The sequence below is a fragment of the Ammodytes marinus genome (genome assembly GCF_949987685.1).
Source record: "Ammodytes marinus genome assembly, chromosome: 5".
Taxonomy (NCBI): domain Eukaryota; kingdom Metazoa; phylum Chordata; class Actinopteri; order Uranoscopiformes; family Ammodytidae; genus Ammodytes; species Ammodytes marinus.
In genome coordinates this window covers 19498225-19522797 of record NC_137234.1, presented here as the reverse complement: position 1 = coordinate 19522797, position 24573 = coordinate 19498225, and the positions used below count along the sequence as shown (strand labels likewise).

Genomic DNA, 24573 nt, shown 5'->3' with positions numbered 1-24573 from the left:
CACTCACACACACTGACACACACACACACACACTTTGTGCTACTCACAGGGCTCTCTCAATATCATACAAGCCCTGGTCTTGTTCTGTGGGAAGCTCTGCGGGAGCTGCCTGGACATTCTGACTGAAGGAAAATCTCATTACAGATTAGCTGAGGGCAAAAAAATGTGATTAATGCCAAGACGGGACAATGGATGATCCTCGCTCATATTAAGTTAATTCGTCTGCGCACAGATAATGTCCCAGCAGTATAGAGGAGAGTGTTCTTATTAGATACCCCCTCACCCTCTCCTCCAACACAATCACCACAGCAAGCTGTTGCATGTGAGGAACTGAACAGATGAACTGAGCATGACTGAAGGTCGATTTTGTCTTTCAGTGTATATATGCATGTAACTGCACAAGAACCTGGAGTAATGGACCTCTGTAGATAACTTTTCCATGTCTATGTAGTATAGGTTGTGTTTGTTTTGTGTACGTGACAGATGCAGAAATAGAGCTCCATAGATGACGTCATCTTTTTGTAAAGATGTGCTGCGGGGCCTCAGGAGATATCAGTCATATCAAGAATGCCATTTCAAAAGCTAGCCACAATATGCTGACGAAGGGTCGCCACAAGAAAATAAAATAAAAAAAACATGGAAATGCTTCAGCGCCCTGGATGTCACAGCTAAATGTCCCATGGCAACACACTCCACATATAGCCAGTTCTCTATCAAGGATGACACTGCTATGACCACTGACAAAAAAGCAAATATCCCTTTACAAAACCATGTGTATTTTTGGTGCAGTGAGTCAGGTCATGATTAGAGCAAGAATTACAGCCAGGACATTAGTATGAACACATACATTATGAGCAACTATACAACTCAGACACTGACATAGCCACATAACACACTTAAGATTGTAAAGTTTCATTCAAGTTATTACAGTTTTTCTGGATACTTTTCTGATAGAAAGGATCCAACACAAATCTTATGCTAGTGGGACACATTTGACTCATTACTTAAAACATGTAGATACCTTCTCCTCGGAATAATTTCAGCAGCTGCCAAAGCCCCACACACCTCATGAAATGTTTAAGGTTATTTCTTGGGCAAATCGTAGAAGTATATTTCTGATATGATTTCACATGAACGTTCACTTGTGAATAATGAGCCCCAAAGGGGACTTACTTTTCAGTAGGCCTATCATTTTTCAAATATAATTTTTTTTTCTGTATTATATGGAGGGATACCGCAGTAAATGTGTCTTTTTGTGTGCTTTATAATACTGTAACAGACATATGGAAATAATGTAATGCTTCACTTACTTATATATTTAGTCTATTCAATTAAAACAAATATAATAATTAGTAATTTCATTTTCAGTCAGCCACAAGTTACCTAGACTTTAAACAGCAGAAAAAAGTGTAAAACAAAGTTGTAGACCTCTTTGGAGCTAAAGGTCTTAAAAGCAGCCTTGGCAGTAAAGCCTTCTTTTCAGATTAGCAGAGCATCGCATTACCTACTTTGAGCATAAAATTGGCGATTTGCAAAAAAGTAAATAATAGTTCAGCTCCTCCTTCAAGACTTACTTTTTGCAATGAGACAAAACTTTAAAGCGCCTGTAAACACCAAACCACAAAATCCTTCTATTCTAACTATGTCATTTGGATAGTTGGTTGCATGATAGTAGGCATCTGACAAGAGTTAGGCATATTTATCAATCATAATTAAAGATACTGTAATTGAGGTTTGATGAACTTTACACATTTAGATGGGGCGGGCTATGCTCTGGTTCCTACAACAAATTAAGTATTTTAACTAATCACAATTATCTGCCCGAACATTCTATAAAAACAATTAGCGTTGCCATGGATAACGTTTGATATGGCCACGCCCACACAGTCCTGTCAAACGATCTAGAAAGTAAAAAAGCTGTTTTTTCAACTTCATAATATTTATGAACCTTTATTTTCAATAATATTTTTGTAAAAGCTTATTGGTACACCCGACTTTGATATCATATATATATATTTTTCCTATTTGCGACCAGGTTTCAGGAGGCTTTAATGTTTTTCGTTAGACTTCTCTTGTATCCCTAAAATCATGCAGACAGATGGGTCACATAATGAGGAACACAGCGGAGGGGTAGATTTCTATCCCTAACACGCAAAGTGTCTCTGAAGACAGGGGGAGGCAGCGAGGCCTGTCTGTCAGCCAGCAGCAGAATGAATGATCCCTGGCCATAGCACTGCTCCCCTGCCATTACCTAGATGATATTTCTCCACTGCTAAATGTCACATCAATATCCGCTGCCAGCTAATTAATCTCAGCTCCCACAGAACCCAGTGGCATCTCACATCCTGTTGGAATACAGATGGCTCTATAGCTGGCCCGAACACATATTTGTTCCCAATTCAAGTACTGTGCAACCTCATGCATCCTTTCTTTCTGAACAATTTAGGAATGTTTTACACCCTAAAACATTATAAGTGAAGAAATGATCAGCACAGCCTGACTTTATTAGACTGTGGGCAGAGGTTACTTCAAAGAATAGATGGAATAGGAAACTATTTTTCACAGCATGTTCTACAGGAGGATTCAAGTCACCTGCGTTCCTAGCTAAGTGTTGTATAGGAGGTGAGCGATAGTCAAAGTGTTAGGATGGCGACATGAGGTTAGCGGGTGATTACTTAAGATAAACAGGCTCAAAACGTTTGGTGTCCTCGCTGTTGCTGTACGGTTGAGCACTGGCAGAATAAAGGGCTTACTTAGTTGAATGGTCAGGACCCACTGTTCTTGGTAACGGCAACTGTCTCAGCACAGATGTCAGTACTAACTTTTGACTCTTACGATCTCATTAATTACATCCCATTGAGAACTAGGTTTCAAAAGAATACTTTATCCATATCCAGACCTTTGCATGATTGTCTATGAAAGGAAGGGAAGGCATTAGATGCCATTTAGAGCTAAGAGTCATCTTCACCCTGAATACCTTATCATGAAATAAAGCCACTATGTAGTCCAAAGATGAGGGTTTTGGCTATAAATTGCTTTTTGCTATTTAAGTCATGACATTAGGGAGATGGAAACTATTTAAGCCCCAGGTGGTGCAGTAAAAGCTTGTTAATAAGAAGTAAATATTATATTCATAGTTTTTGAAAGCATGTACTTGGTGCATTCTCTGAGAATCACAAAGCATAAAGAACGCTGTTTGGTTTGGTAGGGACTGTTTTTGCGGTTCAGATAATGTACAGCACAGCTCAGCGCTTACCTGTCCTACATAGACCAGCAGTCTGGCGTTGAGAGGGCTCTCATCCGGACTTAGCCAGAACTCAGAGTTATCATCAGAGGATACCGAGAACTGGAAATCACCTAGAGGGGAAAAAACATGATCAAAGTCTGTGTTAGCGGAAGTAGATGTGTATCATCCCATGTAAGCATAATCAGATAGTGCATGATTTCATAGAATAGATTATTTGATATGCTATGCCAAGATCACCCCAGCCATGTGTTTTATACCATATGTGTCACAGTGATAAACGGTGTCAACTGCAAATGAATTTCCAAAACATAAGTAACAATTGTGTGAAATACAGTATGTGCACAGATCTAAACCAGAAGAGCCTGGGAAGAGAAAGAGCAAAATTAGTTTATTTGAGTTATCTTTAAGTTTAAAAGTGGATAGTCACTCAGGATACTATTTTGTCTGACAAAACTATTCATAGCAGAAGATGCATAAAGCTTATTTCCCCTTGACTGCTGCATGCCTTAAGCTGTTTCGTGAGAAACTTTATTTTTAATGTTGTGAAGTAAAAAGCTGTGCATATCAGTGTGAATTCTGCCATTCTTGTGAAGAATAAGATGAAGCTGTATTTAGGGTGACCAGATCCCAATTCACCAGATGTGGGACAAAGACTACGTTTGTGCGGGACAATGCGGGACAATGTGCTGTTTTTGTTTAGCAAAATAAACTTGTGTCACCACCGGTAATGCCAGAGACACGGCTTTCTATATTAAAAAACACTATTAAGAGCAATGAAACTGCGGCTTCACATTAAAAGCATTTCACTGGTTTCACATTAGCATTTCACTGGACAAACGTGAGTTGGCTTTTATTTTGAAGTAACGGGAGAGTAAACGCTGAAGCAGGCAGCACCTTCACAGAGCCCACTGAGCCCAGCAGTGCGACACAGACAAACGGAGACACACACACACACACACACACAGACAAACGGAGAGACGCACACTCACATACACACACAAACGGAGACTGCTGTCTCCACACAGCTATCCAATAAATGCCAGATTATAAAACACGCATTTAAAAAGGGGGGCTTACTGTAAATAACAATGCGGGACAACGTCTCAATTTGCGGGACGTGTGAAAAGTAATGGAAATACGTGACTGTCCCGCACAAAGCGGGACATCTGGTCACCCTAGCAGTATCAGTTATTTTGTATCAGTGCAATTCTGAAAACATCTCTCTGTGGACAACACAGGTTATCTAATTCTAATCTAATCAAGACTACAAGGTTGTGTCTAGGAGTGCGAGGTGGAGGGCACATGTCATAGTGCTTGAAAGAATCCTATAGATACTGTGAACTTTGATCCAACAGCTGGAGAAAGCTACACCTCCAACAAAAGCTACAAAACAGAATGAAACGAACGGTAATTTAATTAATAACTTCATTTTCTGCAATTTGTCTTGGGGCACTTGGGTGCTGGTTTTTCAGTTCCCATTGCAACTGAGCTCAAGGGCAGAGGTATAAGGGCACTGGAATGAGATTTAGCTGTGTGATCTCTGATTCAGTGCTAATAACAATGTGAACATCCACTATATTAGTGACTCTCAAGCACTTGGATTAACAGGGCTGTGGAAATGGTCTACTCTTACAAAAGGACACTTGCTCCAAGGCCCTCAGTCTCACTAATAATATGAGGTAGTTACCATCTCTGTAAGGGTGAAGGAAGCCAAATATTCTCAGGCCATAGTTCTTCCACTTTGGAGCGACTGCCAGCTTCTTCACCGTGGTTCTTGTCTACAGTAAGAAACAGAAGTCAATTCAGATCACAGATGGAGCAGTTGTTGCAGTAACAGATAAACATGTACGACGGACATTTAAAAAAGGTTATTAGTGAATCCTTTCTACCAAACAACCTTTCGCTCAGCAAGCCATTGCATTATCATAGCTAAGCAACCTTAACAAGGTACAGCAGGCTTGTCTAACATTGTGTGTGCATTGGGCTCTAGTAAGAGTGATTCCCGGGGGTAAAAAGTGTTTGGAGTGTGTTATCTTTTTTTAAGACTTTCCGAAAAACCAAACATGCAACAACAAAAGTGTTGATTAAAGAAATTGATTAAACTCTGAATTTGTAACATACGCTGCGAACTTAAGCTTAAGTTTGTTTCTAAGTCCAAGGAGCATTGCAAACTACTATTAGTTGGGTGCCAGTGTTATACTTTATGTATAAAAAAAGACATTAAAGAAACATTTAAAAAAACAAAAACAATAAAACACTGCGTTGTATTTCCGCCACTGTGTGAAAACAGGTCCTGGATGATCCTACTATACCAGAGTGTACATTAGCAGATTTGTCTTGCTTCTAATTGGATTTAGTGGAAGTTTGCCAATAACCTCAGCCAAACCTGTTATCCCTGCAGATAGCTTTCAATTAGTTAAAACACATCTCTTGTAACATTAAAATGAAACACGGTGTTTAAAAATGCACACAATGAAGCATAAATCCTCCCACTGCCTTGCTTATACGTCGATATATAAACTGAGCAGCCACATTCGGTTTGTTAGAGAGAAAACTGAGTCTGAGCTTAAATATTTCCCTAATACTTGTAACACTGGGACTACCTAGCTCTTCACTGGCTACAATAACATTGTTCTTACTTTTTTCCCATGTATTCTATATTGATCATGGTGAGGATGCTGGGACGCTTTTGACATGGAGATGCTGCTATAGCCTCAGTTTTTTGGGCACAAGTTCACGCATGCAGCTAGTTCAGTGTAACCTGAAAATGTAGCAATTGATCAAATCTGCTAGTGAAGGCTGTCATTTCAGTCAGCAAATCGACTGAAACGAAAAACTTGCTTCTGTCTGCCTTTATCTGAGGTTAAGGGTCCATTGTTGTCAATGTTATTTGAGAACAGGGAGCCTGACATGTATAGCAACAGGAGCTATCGGGCTAGTGACTTTGCCAACAGTCAATTCACCTTGAGTGTTGATCAATTTAGCCTGCATAGACACAGGATGGTAACAGGAGGAGGGTTTTTTCAGTCTGATCTGTGATACTTACATGAGGGTAGAGAGGGAAGTGCAGGTTCCTTCTCAGTTGGGCTACAGAGGAGCCACACCAGTCCTCAAAGACATGCAGGTTGGCCTGGCCCTTATACTGTCAACACACAATGAGGAAACAGGTCAGTGCATGCAGTAACAACATCACCACATTTCCTATTATATAGGTTATGCTTCAGCTCTCAGCTTCCAGCCTTGCTGCAACATCGGCATTTGCACTGTTCTCAATGGAGATATGTATGTGCTGCAATTTCGACTGCATCTCTGCCACACAGGAGAAATTCATTCTTTGTGAAACGTGATTTCAGCGTGAAGTTTCAAATGTGTTCACTGTCCTGAATAAGGAAGGGTGGCAGAGAGCAGCGAGCCAACTGAGAATATCTGGAGCAGTTTGTCAGAGCTCATCCCCTGCCCATAGTCTGACATTTGTCTGAATTACACAGGGAAATCATAGGACACAACAAGGACAGATGGTGGAATCAGACTGCCTTGGGGTATAGTTTCCTCACACACAGACACACATACACACGGTATCGCTTATATACAAGGAGAGAGATAACTCTTGTGTGTCAATACTCTACTGTTCATAAATAAGTTTGTTGGGTCACATACAATGTAAAAACAGAAATACCAAACATGTTCACACATGCATGGTTAAACATGTGTACACATGTAACCATGTGTGCAAATGTGTAGTGTCAAGCCATACGACACACATTCACACACTTTACTTTACCCACATATGCCTTCCAAATGTGTGACAGCGGTCCCAGCAGGCCGCCACTGTAATGCTGCCATAGATATTTAGAACATCACACAGAACTTGAGCAGAAGGCTAACTCACAGCAAATTACTATGAAACGATGCAGCGGGGGTTCCCTAGTTGAATCAAAGCAAAAGCTGGCATTCGCTACTTTGGGCCCCATGTCATTCGTTGAGAGAGGACTTGCTGTGTGTGCGTAGAATAGCTGCTAGCTCTTTTAGTCAACAAGTGTGAGCTGTCAAATCAATCAAGCAGGAGTGCGGGTGTGACCTTATGACAAAAAAAACACACATTGCCGCAAATCTTGTTGTCCCTTTCATCAGAGGGATTAGAGTGGAGAGACAGGAAAACCTTTCAGGGCAAAAACACCTCTCCCGACTGCTGCTCTGCATCAATGTCTACATATAAAGGAATAAAGACATTGATGGAGGGTGTCGTGCTCTTTCAGTATCACTCAGGCATTCTAACAGATGGCCTGATCCGAAGCCGTCCTTTTCATTTCTCCCCGGCTCTGCGCGGTCAACAACACCACCTGCACACCGACCGACAGCAGCGCGGCAATTACGGCTCATGCATTAACCATAAGATATTTTTGTTGGGCAAACATGTCACTCCAAAAGCAGTAGCTACATTTAAGATCTTAGGACTTGAGATGCAAATATTAGATGTTGCTTTCTTCTCTTTTTCTCTTGCAAATGGAAAAAGAGAAAAAGGAAACAGGAATGGATTTGTGGGGTAAGAATGTCTGATGTTTAAAACAGTAATGGCAAAGAGGTGGAGGCATAGAAGGGTTAGGGAGATTTAGCGGGCAGGGAAAGTCCCTGTGTAAATATGCCCTATGTAAATCTTTTTATAGATTGACTGCGGCTTCTAAAAAGCAAATGTTTTTCAGCCACACTCCTCTTCTTCTCAAATAGCAATATGAGGTACACTTCAAAAGTCTCTAATTCTTCACACACACAGGCCTACCTGTGTAGCCAATGGGACAGGCCACATGCTGTAGTGTTGGCTCTCTGCTGATGGGGTGCATGTGTATAATTGGCTCTAACTGGAATTAGGATGTGGAATGGGGCAAGGAGGAAGTCACGTTTTTCTTCATCTTCCCTGACTGTTCCCTTTGCTTCACTGGCTGCTAAACTTGCCTCACTCCTGTTATGTCATTTGGCTTTTGACCAGGGACTGCTGCTTTCATCTCTGTCAAAGGATTCAGTGCCACTGTACATAATGTTGTCTACCCTTCCCTCTGACCTCTCTACTTCTGCCTCTCCATCCCTCCACCTCTGCCTGTGTGCGGCCAAACAATTGTTCTACTCTGTCTTTAGTTTGCTTGAGATCAGCTGCCGGCCTGCAGTTCTCTGCCCTGTCTCTTTCTATCAGTTATTTTTTCTGTCTCTGTCCTGATTCCTCATTATGGAGTGTGGGATGAAGTGACACACACATGAATGGGGACCTGCTTGCCTAAGTGTTTTAAATGTTAAACTGTTTGTGTGTGTTTCGTGAAGGTCAACATGGTTGTGCTGTGGCAGAACGTGTCTTTTCAAACAACAGCTTTTCTTTTAAATTAGATTTCTGCTTAATCCTGCCACTAAGGACGAGTAATCTAATGCACAGTCAAGAGGGTTCAGAAAGCATTGTTTCCCGTACTTTTTACACACTATGACAAATTCACCACCAAGAAAATAAGACTACAGGCACAGCTGCTGAGCACAAATCAAACTGTCTGTTAATCACATTCATTGTGTCTGTTCTGAAGGTATGTTTGTTTAGTGGTAACTTCTTTCACTTAGCTAGAGGAAAGTAGTTATGTGGCTAAGGCAGCACAAGGTGGCTATTTGTGGGGCAATTTGCTGATAGGGAGGAGAGGTCTTATACTGGCAAATAACTCAATTTTAGTAATGCTCTTTGTTGCTACTAAATTAGCATTAAGAGGACCAGGATGATTTTGCTGATATCTGTTTATGGTAATTTCAGTTGATTGATGGAGGACAACCGTGTCTTAAATCAACTAGTGGATTAATAACTATGCTATACACATACTTTTTGCTTACTCTCACACTGTGAAAACAATTTTGTGTAAATGTACACTCTCGTCAGTTATCAAAAAAGATGCAAATGCACATTCAAAAATTAACACGCAAATGTCATTAAAACTGAACTGTGTAGATTATGAAAATGGTTTGCTAATTTCCCAAACTATGCTGGACATATTGTCCCCAACTACATCAGTAATGCTTTTGGATGGCAAATAACCTATGATACTTTTCGACTTTTATGACCTATACACGTTGTTATAATGATTTATAGTCATGTTTAACCATACTAGAGTATCAAATAATTACGTACATGCATTTCGACGTATTCCCTGCTGACCGTCTGGGGTGGCTATGCAGAGCACTAAACACTATGGCAGCCGGTCGAGAAACAAATTTCCGGGTAGTTTCTGTCACGCTCGGGTAGTTTCTGTCATGTTTCCATGTATGGTAATGCTGCTCAGGCAAGCTCCGGCTGCATGCCCCCACCTTCCTGAAAATCTCCCGCTGCTGGAAGGAAGGTAACCAATCACAACGGAGTGGGGTTTGCAGCAGGGGGGGGAGGGGCGGAGAAGCTCAAAGCAGTGTGTAGAGAGAGACTGCTGTGCCCGCTAGGGTAAGAGGAAGAGTGTCCCGAAGATATACATAGTTTTTTGTGATGTGATTCGTGTCAGGTTGCTCTATAGCAGTTTTTAACAAGAAATTAAGACCAGAAAAGTAGTATAATAGGATCTCTTTAAGCAAATCTTCAGAATATAAAATCATCAATATAATGTGCATCCAAACCTGTACATAAAATCATTAGCTAAAGAAATCAAAAGTCAGTGTTAAACACTGTTATTTATAAGCTACTATATCGCAGTTATGTTTGGAAACTACTGTGGCAGGGCTTGGCTATTTAGTCAGGTTGTGCCTTTTCCTGTGTCATTTCTTATCTTTTTGGCCATTTGTGCATCTCTCTTGGGCCTTTTGTCCTTCCCTGTCATCTTTATCTCCATTCACCTCCTCCTTATCATTATCACATTCCAGAGGTATAGTCCCTAGAACTATCTCATATAGTCTTATGTTACCGTTGTTTCAGAGCATCGCAAGCATCCATAGCCCTGACCGCCACCGAATGAGATGGGAGGAGAGGGACATGGAAGGAATCAATGAACACCATCTGTCAAATATGAGGAGTGAGACAATTGAATAGAAAAGAAAGACAGGATTTTGGAAAGGACAAGTGCACAGGGAAGAGGCATGGTGAGAAAACAAGTGATCGATAAAGACGTTTCCAATAAAAGTGTTAACGGTAAGAGGCCGCTCTAAACGGCGCTGTTACCTGTCTTGCCTATCTTCCCTCAGACCACACGATACACTAAGTCTCTGTGAGCTTGACTTAGCATATCTCCCGTCTCAGCCGCTCTCCCAATATCTCCTCCCTCTCACCCATCTGGTCGCACCATCAACCGGAGAACAAATCAAGACACTCTGATTTTCTCTCCCTCCAATATTGAAGGGAAGCTGTCTCCCTTTTTCTCGAAAATCTGGTGCAGCCTTCTGCGTTTCCTGCTGGCATCGGGGCACTGACGAATGGCACCCACTGACGAGCAGCCGCACCAACTGACACTGTAAAATTCCCTTTGGATAAAAAGTGAGACATGATGTTCCTAGCAAAGGCACACTGGGGGGGTTTGTATACAATAATTCTCAGCCAAGCTCCTCCCCAGGGCATATACTATACGAGAGACAGCATTAAAGCTCACTGTTGATACATCATAAAACATGCCCCTACTGTAGTTTCCACTGAGCGGCTATGTTGATTTGCAAGTGTGACATGAACGATCAAATGAAAGATATTACATGGGAGTTATTCCCTCTATGGATGGCGGATGTTATGGCTTGAACACATTTTATGAAATCTCTCTTCTCCCATCTGAATTTCTTGAGGGCATTATAGCTTTAGATTCTCCTATTTCTCTGCCCATTAGACGTTTAGTGGAAGAGGAAAGAAAAGAAAAGTGGGATAAGTTGGAAGGTACAGAGTTTTTTTGAAAGAGGGGATTATATGGGGAAGAGATAATGAGAACTCATTTCACACAGAGGAGAGCGGCAAAAAAAAGCAAAAAAAATAAATGGAAGACAGGGTTCGTATGATCTAGATTCCAGCCTCATCAACTACTGTAATGAGGGTTTGTATAATCTGCCATCTGTCCTGTAATTACATGTCTTCTTTTGTGCCATACATATAACATGAGAGGGGGGAGAGAATGTGGCTGGAGTGGATACGTTACTGAGGAATGTGAGACACAGAACAAAGGAGGAACTGATTTGTTGCAGCGAGCTGTCGATCAATTGCCAAAATGCAATGTAAGGCCGGTAACAGAAATCACATTTATGCCTCCTGCTTGTCTATTCAAATGTGGAGCATTTCTGTCTAGACAGATAGAAAGAAAGGAATAAGTATGGAAAGGAACAGAGAGGACACAAATATCACGCTTCACTCTCACATGTAATTGACTGGTGACGGGATGGCGGGCGGCGAGAGACGGAGAGAAAATCTTGTTTCTCCTCTCCATCAGGTCTTGTCACTGCGTGTGTTTCTGTGTGAGGAGCCAGCTGTGATGACTGAACGCACCCTGAGTCAAGTGATGTGCCACAATATCTTCTTTACTTCTATATTGAGTGGAAAATTATAGGCTGTCCCAAATCTAAATGAAAACATCTACATTTGTATTATTATTATTATTATTATTATTTTTTAATAGTTCAACAGCCAGAAAGCAGATGTTTTGAGCAGTATACTGCCACATTCCAAATATTTAACACTTTCTGAATATTAGATTAAAATCACTGCATAGGAAATAATACATTTGGCAAGATTCATGCTGTATATAAAAGGAATATATTATTAAAGTCCATCTGAAATCTATATTTACAATAAATTACGTGTCACTAGTCCCTTTAAGTATGACTTTATTTCTGCTCACGGCTATATAAATTTGATCGTCATGCTCAAATTCTCTCTGGATCGATGTCAGCTTTGCAGCAGACAACTGTGTATCCCCCCATGCCTGGTTATTGCTTGGCATTCAGCTCTCTCTCTCTCTGTGTGTGTGTCAGTGTCCTTGACATGTCGGCGTCCTTGACAGACCTAACGTCCACTCTAAAGCTGCACATCTATGCTAATCCACCATCACCTCTGGCTGGTGAGTTCCCCAGATGGAAGTCCTCATTGAGTCGCCAACACAGACCAGCAATTTTTTCCCAAAAAATATTGAGATTTTCCTTTTCCTCTCTGTTACTATCTCAATCTACTGTATATAAGGTTGCGATACAAGAAGAAATAAAGTCAGCCGTCCTTTCTTTTTTTTTGTGTGTGGACAGCAGCTGAGTTCTTATGCGTGCAGGGCTTGAATGAATGCTTCTAGGTGCCCGTGTGACCTCTGCCCATCTGTGACAGCTGGCATATGGCACCACTCTACCTCCACCAGCCGGAGTAAACGCCTCAGACCTCTCTGCCATCTTGGCTGTACACCAGGAAAACAAGTTAACGCTGGTAATTAGGACAGATAGCTAGCGAGGGAAGCAAATGGGGGAAGGCTGCTTCGCGCCACGATTTCTGACAGGCTTGGCTCAGGATTGGCATGACAGAAGTTTAAGATGTGAGAGATTTTTCGAGGATACAGATTCCTTGAGAAATATTTGATAAGATTATGCTGGATTTACAGAATATCCACAAAAACTAAATGGCATGGTGCCTCATGAGTGGGTTAGGAATGAGTCAGAGAAATAGCATGGTGACTTCTACATGTGAGCTTTGCTGTTAGTCATGCCTAATGTACTACAAAATGTGGACGGTTGTGGATGATGCAAAATGTATTTCCCTTTTGAAGCTGCTTCACATCCCAACCATAAATAAGAAATTATGTTTAGTCAATTAAATCTTGTATCTTGTCATTTTTAAGTGCAAACCGTCCTGTGGTTTTCACTTAAAAAAAAAGAAAAAAGATAAAGCAAAAAAGCAAATGGGATGTTCATAATAAAACGTCTGGCTGTAATCAGGCCATGAAAATATTTAGATTTGTGCAATTAGTCTGGGACGTGGGCTACATTCAGATAGCTCATTTGGCACCAGTTCTGGTTTGGCTGTTTCACATCAATGTGACTTCTCATTTTCTATGTAGCACCATTTAAAATGATGCCAAAAGCATCATTTACAGTTAGATGGAGGGAGGCACTCTCAATATCAGGCAACAGATGTTTCTAGGCCAGATGATTAAAAAATACAATCCACGCATGTGACAAATAAAAGTCTATATAAAAAAATATTTGAGCTACGAAACAAAAAATACAGTGATGTTGGTTTACGAATGTATTTTAGAAATCTATTTGAACGTGATGGATGATTATGTGCTTGATGTATTGTGTTGTTGAGAAGATGCACAGAGGAAAAGGCCGGCTCACGCAAGGGAGCCCGCTCAAAGAAAAAAAAAACACCTTTCAAACTATACTTGAAAAAGAAAAAAAAAGTACAGTATTGCTGGAAAGTAGGGCTGCAACTAACGATTATTTTGATAATCGATTAATCTGACGATTATTTTCTCGATTAATCGATTATTAATCGATTAGTGTTTTGGTCCGTAAAATGTCAGAAAATGGTGAAAACTGTTGATCAATTTTCCAAAGCCCATGTTGACATCCTCAAATGTATTGTTATGTCCAAAACACACAAATATTTCAGTTTACTGTCATAATAGGATTAAAGAAACCAGAAAATATTCACATTTGAGAAGCTGAAATCAGAGAATTTGGAATTTTTTTATTAAAAAATAACTCAAAACGATTAATCGATTATCAAAATAGTTGGCGGTTATTTTAATAATCGATTAATAATCGATTCGTAGATTAATCGTTGCAGCTCTACTGGAAAGTTAACTACTAAAAATGACTTTATCAACAGAAATTTTAAAGATCTTTTACAGTTTGCCTACAATTACACACCGTTGTACTGTGCAGAGTAAACTTTAAGATTAGACTTGCAGGAACACACACAGACACAGACACACACACACACACACACACACACACACACACACACACACACACACACACACACACACACACACATACATACAGACACACACACACACACACACACACACACACACACACACACACACACACACCCCCTTTAATTAAACTCTACTGAATAGGTTACAGATCTAGAGCCGCTTTCCTTATCACATATCCACCACTTAATTGCTAACTATGCTGTTCCCTTTGTTACAGCAGGATAGTAAACTACTAATCTCTAAGGTATATGAAAGGACAAATCAAATTGTCATCTTCATGTCATAGGTGCCTTTAAATTTGACCAGCTAATGGTTTTGGATTTGATATTATCATCCTCTCACAAAAATTCCTCATCTTAATTGTATGGAACCTTGTGCATCTACCCATAGTCCCAGAAAATGACTGGGTTTATTTGACCTCAAATATCAGGACAGCTAAAACAAAATGTGAGTCAGCCAAATTATTATTTCACAAAAAGAAAGCCAGTGAAGAAGTGACAATAATAAAACCATTTTCATTAAGGTCAGTCCCCGATCAAAGATGTGTGTGTGTGTGTGTGTGTGTGTGTGTGTGTGTGTGTGTGTGTGTGTGTGTGTGTGTGTGTGTGCCAGGTTCAGCTGTTACACAAAAAGCAAACCACCTGGGGGATCAAATGATTGAAGAGCGGGGTTAAAATAAAAATGGTTAAATAAAGGATAAGTGAAAGCCTGAGGAAGATTAAACGAAAATAAAGCAAAGAGGAGAGAATCATTAGTATACCTCCTGTTTCCATGGCAATTTCTTGTGGCGCTGGCTGAGGAACTTGCGAATGCGGCTATGTTGTCTGCGATCAGCCCCTCCTGTGATTCGCTCATCATCCTTGAAACAAGGCAGAAACAAGGACACACTTAATCATTTAATTACAAAATCAGTCACCCCAAAAAGAGACATTGATGAAAGGAAAAAACTAATGAGGTGTGGTTTTAAATCTCAGTGGCTACAGTCTGAAATCGTCCATCCATCCATCATTAAGGTAATATGACTCTTCTCCATAAATATCATAATTGATCACACACACACACACACACACACACACACACACACACACACACACGGCCTTCTGGGGGAAACACATGGTTATGTCCCCAGAAGGCTACAAAAAAAGGCCCTGTGGAATCTCCTCTTCCCCATTCAACCCTAATCCAGAATTTGACTCGCCAAAGCCTTAATCTCCAACATACTCCAACCATCCGCTCTGCTAGCCAAGATCACGTCTCCAAGGAGTCGGCACTCTTCCCCCTGATCTGGGATTTAGCTCCGTTGCTCCGGCCAGTGCGCTGCGGGCCATTTCTCTGCGGCCTGCTAGGAGGCATGTTAATTTGAATGCCATCGCGCTATGGACAGTGGGGCGCAAGTTCTCGGCCAGCTAAGAGGAGATAAAAGGCTGCCTGGCTCCCAGCGGAGGAACCGAGGTCCCAGAGCTGTTAAATGATTAGCAAAGCATCCCTCCATTTAGCAGAGATGGCGGAAGAGAGGATACCTCTACCCAGACACAAGGAGAGGTTTTCAGCACCTCTGACATGAGGAGCTTTTGTGGAGAAGTCACCCACCAGTGTTTGCAAAATAATCAGGAGACGAAAAAACATTTTAGTAGAAGAGGCAAAGAGACAGAGCGGGCGTATGCCAAACCTTTGATTATTATTTTTTTGCTTTCAAGAGAGAGAGAGAGATGAAGGAGGGCAGTGAAGGTAATGATGAAGAAATGTGACAACAGGCTCCCCTCATTTCTGACACCAGAGAAGTGTTAAGTGGCTGATGTTTGTGCACACCAAAAGACTCACAAGCCCAGACTAACTCCGTCTGACAAACACCTACACACACACGCACACAAATAATCTGAATCACACATAGATTCACACAGTCAAGGACACGACATTCATATTGCATGAGCCGGAGTCTCACATGAAACAAAGATAGCAGACGAAAAAAAAGTGCCAGACAGGAGACTTGTGCTCAGTAAAAATACAAAGAGAGGACAAATCATGAATTGCGAAATTGCCGGGAACCTTGATATCAACAGCAAAATGAAATGTTTTGACACTATACCTAACCTAAATGTTTTTGCTTTGGTATACCCTCTACAGAACATCTCCATTCATCACAATGCATTAAGAACTAAAACTGTGATGAAAACTGTACTTAATTATTGCTTTTTAATTCCACAATCTACTATTAGGCAGAAAGGCTCATTCACAGACAACTATACAGATAAATGATTTCGATATTTGTTTTAAACAATTTTACTTATGTCTTGAATACTGAATGACGGTAACGCTTGAACACACTTTTCTATAATAAAGTTAAACATCTACATCAGAATAAGAATGTGTAATTTTAGTTTTTAGAATTAAAATCATTAAAACTCTACTCCCTCGTTAAGACCTTTCACGACTCAGTGCTTCTTTGTGTTTGAGGTGTTGTTTGTCTCATAAACAAAGCAAAGCTTGTCGTTGCTATCAATCAAAGTTTGGGGCTGGGGCTGTCCCCGTGACATTGTTGTAAGACCCAAGAGCTTTGTGTCCCTGCCTTTGGCGGGCTGTTACCTCGCCCGCTAATCAGCTTTCACTGTTAGAACAGGTGCCATGACTGTTTGAGTGATGAGGAAAGATTATCCATGTATGTAAAGGGACTTTGGGATCTGTGGTTACTGATTGTAATTAAAAGAGACAAGGGTTTTTAGAGATGAAACGTTATCAACCCTGAAAGACCAAACTGTATATCAGGGGCTTGGCTTTGGGTTGTTATTCACACAGACTGAAGTGATGCCTCAGCTGGATTCGACTCAAAGTCAGCGCATCGATGCAATACTAAGAAGGTACAGTTAAACTCATTGACCTGAGGTTGCACTATTTCCCTCATCAGCAACATCTCTTTTCCTCTATTGTGTATATCGACTTTACACTTTGGCAAGATGTTGTCATTACTCATAGTGTACTACAAATACTTGGAACAATATGCATGCCTTATTATTTCGCAATGTTCATGACTTATTACTTAAGAGTTACAATTTCTAACCCATAAGCACATCTACCTTTTTCTGGCACTGGGCCCAGACAGGACCATGTTATCATGTCTCACTGATAATTAAAGTTGGGGCTATGCATCAAGGCAAAACAGGGAATATCAATCACACTGATGAGACTGCCTATTTATCACATGATTACACTGCTATTTTACCTTGTTGACTTTCACTCACATAGAATGACAAAATTCTCTCTGACAGTGTATACTTTGGGAGCAAGTGCGTCACAGACAGACAGAGTGAGGGAGAGTTGCATTTAATTACAGTTGCTTTATGTATGAACACGTGCAGAGTTGTTAATCTCGAAAGGATCGATTGATAGATAAGCGGTCCAATCAGTGAGCTTCTGTCCCTGATATCCATCCATTCCCAATGGTCAAAAACAACACACTCTAGTGGATGCAAGCCTCCAGGTTGTTTCCTTACAGACTCCCCACGGTCACAACGGTTGACCTTGCTGATCCTAGCATCCCATGCAAACAACAGGAGCTAGCCTCCTAGAATACCAATGATCTTAATTAATCTTCCCTTATTAAACACAAACAAGTACCCGTCTGCGGTTGAGGAAGGTGGGGAGGGGAGCTCAGCTCAGACAGTTCCAAAAGTCCACAAATCATAGTTTCATTTCAAGCAAATATGAAAATGTATAGCCAATGTGGGATAATTACATTGTTCTGTATTCATGTAAGCCATCACAGAGATAAACAGTACAGTATGTTAATCATTCACATTCATATGTACAGAGACTATCCATACCACTTTCTCATCTTGGCTATGTATGTATGCTCATGTTTGGGTGGGGATAGGCCTATATGTGCTGTGTTGTGTTCTGTGTATGCTGGCTGCTGTAGCATCTGAATTTCCCTGCTGGGATGAATAAAGTATATCTTATCTTATCTTTATCTTATTCCCATCATCATAATAACATAGACGCTTGCCATTTTTCAAGTCTCCTCGCTGAGTCAACAGTAGCTTCTGGTCACCGGGTGTTCTTTGTTCATATTAATACGAGTAGCTGGAGGCAAAGACACCTTGCTGATATTTAAAATAGCAGTGACTAATTGTAATTATTCATCCCAAAAAAGAAAAGCTGTAAAGAAGGCTGCTTTCATCTGTGATGGTAATGTCTCTAAACTATAGTATGATTTGCATACAAAACATAGAACATATAAAACCTTCACGTACATCTTATTGTTATATCACATCAGATGTTTTAGGAGAATGTGACTTTATATCTCCATGGACCAGGCATTTCCATTCTATGTGACAAGATGACAGTGGCTGTGATGGATATGTTTTTGTGAGATTTCTACAGAGAGAAATAGCGAGATAAAAGAAAAGGGAGTGAAATGAAGGAAGGCAACAAAAAGAGAGATAGAGAATGAAGGCCAATATAAAAGGTGGCATACTAGCAACAAAGAATAAGCAACATGATACAAGACAGATGAAAATTCAAAAGAGAGAAAAGGTGACCAATGGAGCAATAAAGAGAACAAAAACAGCACCACTGAGAGCAGCCCCTTGATAGGCAGTGCACTGTGCTTTGTGCCAGTCTAGTCCTCAGAAATCCCTCCCGGCACAGCGGATATCTGAAGAGACTGCGGACTGACAGAATATCTTTCCCGCCTCTCTTTACTGAACAGACAAAGTATTCCAGTGTCTGCTTGGGTTCAGAGCTGTACCACAAAGCTCTGTGAAGTATTACACACTCACAAGCAATGTGGCTCTGTATTTGAAGTGACGACATCTGAAAAGATGTATTTTCAGATCACAGTTCTCAATGTACACTGAATACCACACACATACAAGGGGGAAAGCAAATTGTTTAGCAACATCCCGATCCATCATGTCCTTCTTTGACATGTCTGTTTATTGGAATTAATAGTACTTATCCAGAGCAAGGTTTATTCAAAGCTAAGCTAGTACTGGGCAAAGGCAAGTTCTCATGGCAACAGGGAAGCTTTCTATTGCCACTAAAAATACACTATGTACAGTAAGATTTCAAATAAGGATATTGATTAAAGAGTCATGTAAGCACTTTTGCATTGTAAGGAACAGATGAAGAAAATGTGCACGGAAAATTCTAGTATTTCACAAGTCTTTATGTGGCAAAGAAAAGTGCAGTGCAAGGACCGAGGAAAGCTGTGATTTTCAAAATGCCGTGCAAGATGGCTGACGGAATGATGGGCGGATAAATACAGAGATGACTCACACTTATGTCTCTGGTTCATACGTTAGAGAACCAATTATGCCACCTGGGCGCAGGAAGGGGGACATTTCCTGCGAGGTAAAGGTAGGGATTCAAAAGCGTGTTCACACAAATCTTTGGACACTATTGTGTAAAAGGAGCGTGACAAGGTGACTGTCAGAAATGTTTTCAGCGTGACCCATGTGAACCTGTTTATTCACAAACACAGTCACCATGGCAACCCAAGGCTTACCACAAAAACCTGTACGGCACAAATGATGAAAACTCATGTGTTTTGCTCATGCTGTTCCGCCAGTTGAATCACCATTCGGTTTTTCAAAGTCAATGTTTTTTTACGGAAGGTACAGGGAGAGAAAGAGTGATGTGAGGTATGAGTCAGCCATTTGATCTTTGATCCACACACACATGTTGATATCTTCAGAGTAGGTATGTTAAAATGCATCACAACAAAAGATCAGCACTTTGCTTATACCGTGATACTTACTTAGATTTTTTGGAATACAGCAAGTTCACTAGAACATGGCTGTGTTAACTTCAAATTGCCTTCATTTGTATTGAAATATATCCCACAATGGCACATCAGTAGCCTGGTCCTACCAGACCATCGTACTTAATTTAATTTCCATTTTACCTGTAATTTTTATTTTATTGAAATGCTCTACTTCTAATCAATTGCTTTTAAATGTTTTATTTCTATTCACTCGCTTTTCGAGTGAATAGCGAGTGAATCTTTAATCTTGTCCCTGTAAAGCACTTTGAATGGCTTTGTGTCTGAATTGGGCAATATAAATAAACTTGCCTTGTACAGAAGGTCTGGAATCGCTCAAACGACAAACGTTAACTCTTGAAGGTGGGTGTCTGTTGAAGTTTGAAACTATTGGATCTGCCCAGTGCCACTCTGGATGGGCCAATCAATCGCATAACGTTTGATCGTGACGTATGTCATGCGCCGGCTTCTAACTACAACTGAAACTGGCGCACAACCTCAACATCATTGTTCTCAGCCACTCCCTCTGTTCGCTGATCAGACCGGTAAAAATCTGCAGGAGAAAACCTGTGAATATACTGCAGACCCAGACTGACTACTGAAGGGAAAATTAAAAATTAGCGGAAGTAGGTAGGCGGGCGGTGCCAGGCTAGCACATCATCATACACTGTCTGCTGGAAAATGAAAATGTTATTTTTGACTACCACATGTTGACGTTGCTGTTGCATGTGTCGGCTAATGATTAGGATTGTCCTGGGAACCACCTCACTGATCCTGGAGCAGCCCTCGTGGGCGCCAATAGGTTGAATAAATCTGCACTGTGATCCCAAAATCAGCCATTCTCAGTCTATTTCAGATAGAATGCAGCTTTGGGAGCTTCAAAACCTTAACATCCAAATTCTTATTCCTTTTTTTCAAAGTGGCTGGCACTGCTGAATAGAAATTGGCCCAAGCGCATTCAGCTAAACTGTTGCAGAACAAATCCCAGCCAAGAGAAAGAATGAGTGCAACTATTTTTGTCTTGCTGCTTGCATTATTCATGTAAGAAATTACATGCCGGTCAATGGAACGGTAGAAAGGCTGAGTGAGGAAGAGCCGCAGAGAAATGGAACATAAATAAGGAACGGCTGCAGTCGACAATAGGAGTGATAGAGTCCGTGGCTCCAATTCATTGGTTGGAAGATTAATGGCTCCGAGATGAGCACGGTGGGGAGATAATAAGACACAAAAGGAGAAGAAGGATGGAAGAGAGGGAGGGAACGGGATGGATAGTCAGAAGGTGAGAAGAAAAACTACACACAGTTGAGGAAAAACGGGAGAGGATGAGCAAGTATTATCCTGCATGAGTACTTACAGAGCAGAGCACTGATCTTAATGTGATGATGATGAGTATGTTTGTTAATCAATGCCTTAAGGGTGTTTTTATGTATAGAAACACAAGGCCTGCTTGGATTGCTGGTATGCGTGTGTGTGTACCCATGCGCCCCCGTCCAGCATGTAAATGCAGCACATATTGAGCTATGTCAGTGTGAGTAATGTATTGATTTGGGTCTGGGACAAAGTGACAGGACTTGTGTCACGCATGAGTCCACATCAATACAGCAGGCACGTAAGGACAATGACTGGGACGAGCAGATCAATTTCTCCGGTGATCAATGAGGGTATGAAGAGTTTGTGTTGTTTATTTTGACCACTTAAGTTTCAGCTCCTGTCATTTTAAATAAAAAATAAATTGTCTCTGTGCACTTGTTCAAAAAAACTTAAAGCTAAATTGAATCACTAAAACCCATATTTCGAAAGAATATGTGCTGTTACATTGTGATGTTCTTGTCCAATGCTTCATGTGAAAAGTAGACCTAAAGGCTATTTAAAACATATCAAAGCTGCAGTTCTGTGGCTTCTGCAATCTCCGTGCCAGCAATGCATCAGAATGATATGGAAATATTTGGCTGACTGATTGAGGACAGGATTTTACTGGTTGAAGCAAAGCTTAATCCCTCTTATTGATGGTTCACAATATTTGCACTGTAATTAAAACTGTCTGTCTGCTTTAGCACAGCCTTAGGAGCAATATTCGGCGGGAACACAACTAAAGGTGACTTTAATCATTATAAATTAAATGTAATTAGAGCTTACATTGACATAATATGGGTCAGAATCGTGGAAAAGGAGAAATGATTGGAAGGGGAATGCGACTAGTCTCCGCATCTAAACTAGAATCCACTCTTATGCCATGATCTCCCTTTGTTGGATTTTTTTTTACTATCCAAGCAGCAAAAGGCATTACTTTTCTATCAGAGCAAGGTGAAGAATATAGGGTATGTCATTCATATTAGGCCTGGGCTTTCCGTCCAGGCTGATTACTGCTGATGGGGTGTGACTTGGGGCAGCTGGCAGACAGAACGGGCAAGCAGTCAACTGCCAATCATCGCCGACCTGCTTGATGCTCAATCTGACCTAATCAACAATGAGCCTACAGCAGAGAAACTGAGGCGGTCTCAGACAGAGATGGACACAGATAGCGACACACAAACAGACAAACAGGCTTGCTATGCTTTAAGGAGACAAGTATGTTCACATTAAAGGCTGTTACATACTCCGCAAGAAGAAAGAACAAAGTTCTCGGTGACAGAGCTGCGAGAAGTTCTTTCTGGTCTGACATGACATACTTCACGAGAACTCAACTGCCGAACTCCTCACGCGGCGCATTGTTACCATGGTAATTTGACTCAGTAGCGCCAGCTGATTTCACTTCGCTTTCCTCATTGACTTCAGACTGACCAATCACACAATAGTTCTCGGACAAGCTGCGAGAAGAAAGTTCGGCCCGGGTGATTGTGTCGAGAACAAGCTGCGAGAACAGCTAAACAAGAGCTGAGAGAAGAAAATGACGTCATTTTCTTCTCGCAGCTCTGTCACCGAGAATTTTGTTCTTTCTTCTCGCGGAGTATGTAACAGCCTTAATGCTGCATTAACTTGTATGTAGCATGTGTTTTATGTTAACTGTTTTCCTGAGCCCTAAGAAGAGAAAATAGATAGACTTGTATTGTCTTTAACATACAATCAGTGCAGGTTTTTAAGGATGCAGGTGGTTTCTGACAAGAAAGACAAGGATGGGGAAGACCACCAAAGTCTCTATACAAAGATTGGTTTAATAATGAGTGAATATAAAAAGGAGAAAGTATGCCTGCAGTCAAAAGTAAAACCATGTTAAAAATAAGGAGGCAGTGTGGGGTTGAATCCAGTTTTGGGAATATCTGGTGAGTTGTCTTGTTTGCTTTTTTCGCACCATTTTATCAGATTGTAAACATGCTAATTAGCTTCATAACCAGAGGGATCAGATGCAATGTGGCAGAGGCTAATCTTAACTTGTCTGCTCGTATGGATAAATATGCACATAAGCTTCAAGAAGAGTAGCAGTTTCAGCGACTTCATCACGTGCCACCTGCACAAACAGTGCATATAGGTGTTGCAGGGTGATGGGTGTACAGGTGATAAGCTAATTACTTGAGGTGCTTACCATCTATACTAAAGTATATGACGACTAAATGTTTATCTTTTCAGTGCTTTCATTCTGTAAAGCTACATTGTGCATAGCAAGCAGATCATTTTTGCATCAAACTGTTAGTGTTTTGGTCCGGAAAATGTCAGAAAATGATGAACATTTTTAATCAATTTTACAAAGCCCATGTTGACGTCCTCAAATGTATTGTTATGTCCAAAACACACAGATATTTCAGTTTACTGTCATAATAGGATTAAAGAAACCAGAAAATATTCACATTTGAGAAGCTGAAATCAGAGAAATTGGAAATGTTTTATTCAGAAATTATTCGAAACGATTAATCGATTATCAAAATAGTTGGCGATTATTTTAATAATCGATTCGTCGATTAATCGTTGCAGCTCTAGTACACGGCACCCCACACCTCTGCACATCTAGTAGTAGGACTTAAAAGCACAAATGTAAGCTAGTGAACCACCCTCCTCCCACTCAAACAGCTCCCTTGACCTAAAAACAGGGATTTAGCATTAGGTTACTCTGTGTCATTCCCCCTCACACAGAGACACACAACACAACTCTCTATCATGTACAGTCCCCTCCAATAGTATTGGAACGGTGAGGCCAATTCCTTTATTTTTGCTGTAGACTGGAAACATTTGGGTTTGACACCAAAAGATGAATATGAGACAATAGCTCAACATTTCAGCTTTCCTTTCCAGGTATTAACATCTGGATCCGATACACAACTTAGAAGATAGCATTTTTTGAAAAGGAACGCCACATTTTTAGGCGAGCAGAAGTATTGGAACAGATAGACTTTAAATAAATTAAAGTGAATAAAACGTAATATTTTGTCGCAAATCCTTTGCTTGCAATAACCGCATCAAGCCTGTGACCCATTGACATCACCAAACTTTTGTATTCTTCTTTTGTGATGCTTTTCCAGGCTTTCACCGCAGCCTCATTCAGTTGCTGTTTGTGTTAGGGGGTTACTCTCTTAAGTCTCCTCTTTCGCAGGTAAAATGCATGCTCTATAGGGTTTAAGTCTGGAGATTGACTTGGCCAGTCTATAACCTTCCACTTCTTGCCCATGATTAACTCCTTTGTTGTGTTTTGTGTCATTATCTTGCTGCATGATGGAGGATCTTCCAATCAGTTTGGTTGCATC

General features: G+C 40.8%; 1 protein-coding gene across 1 annotated transcript in view; it reads right to left on the bottom strand.

The window, feature by feature from the left end:
* The window catches only part of b4galnt4a (beta-1,4-N-acetyl-galactosaminyl transferase 4a), a 129357-nt gene that overhangs the window by 43126 nt on the left and 61658 nt on the right, over positions 1 to 24573 (bottom strand). The window contains exons 3-6 of the mRNA XM_080027345.1: positions 14903 to 15001; positions 6294 to 6389; positions 4935 to 5025; positions 3257 to 3357 (exon numbers count right to left, since the gene is read on the bottom strand). Of these exons, the coding sequence (XP_079883471.1) occupies positions 3257 to 3357; positions 4935 to 5025; positions 6294 to 6389; positions 14903 to 15001 (387 nt within the window). The remainder of the gene's footprint in view (positions 1 to 3256; positions 3358 to 4934; positions 5026 to 6293; positions 6390 to 14902; positions 15002 to 24573) is intronic.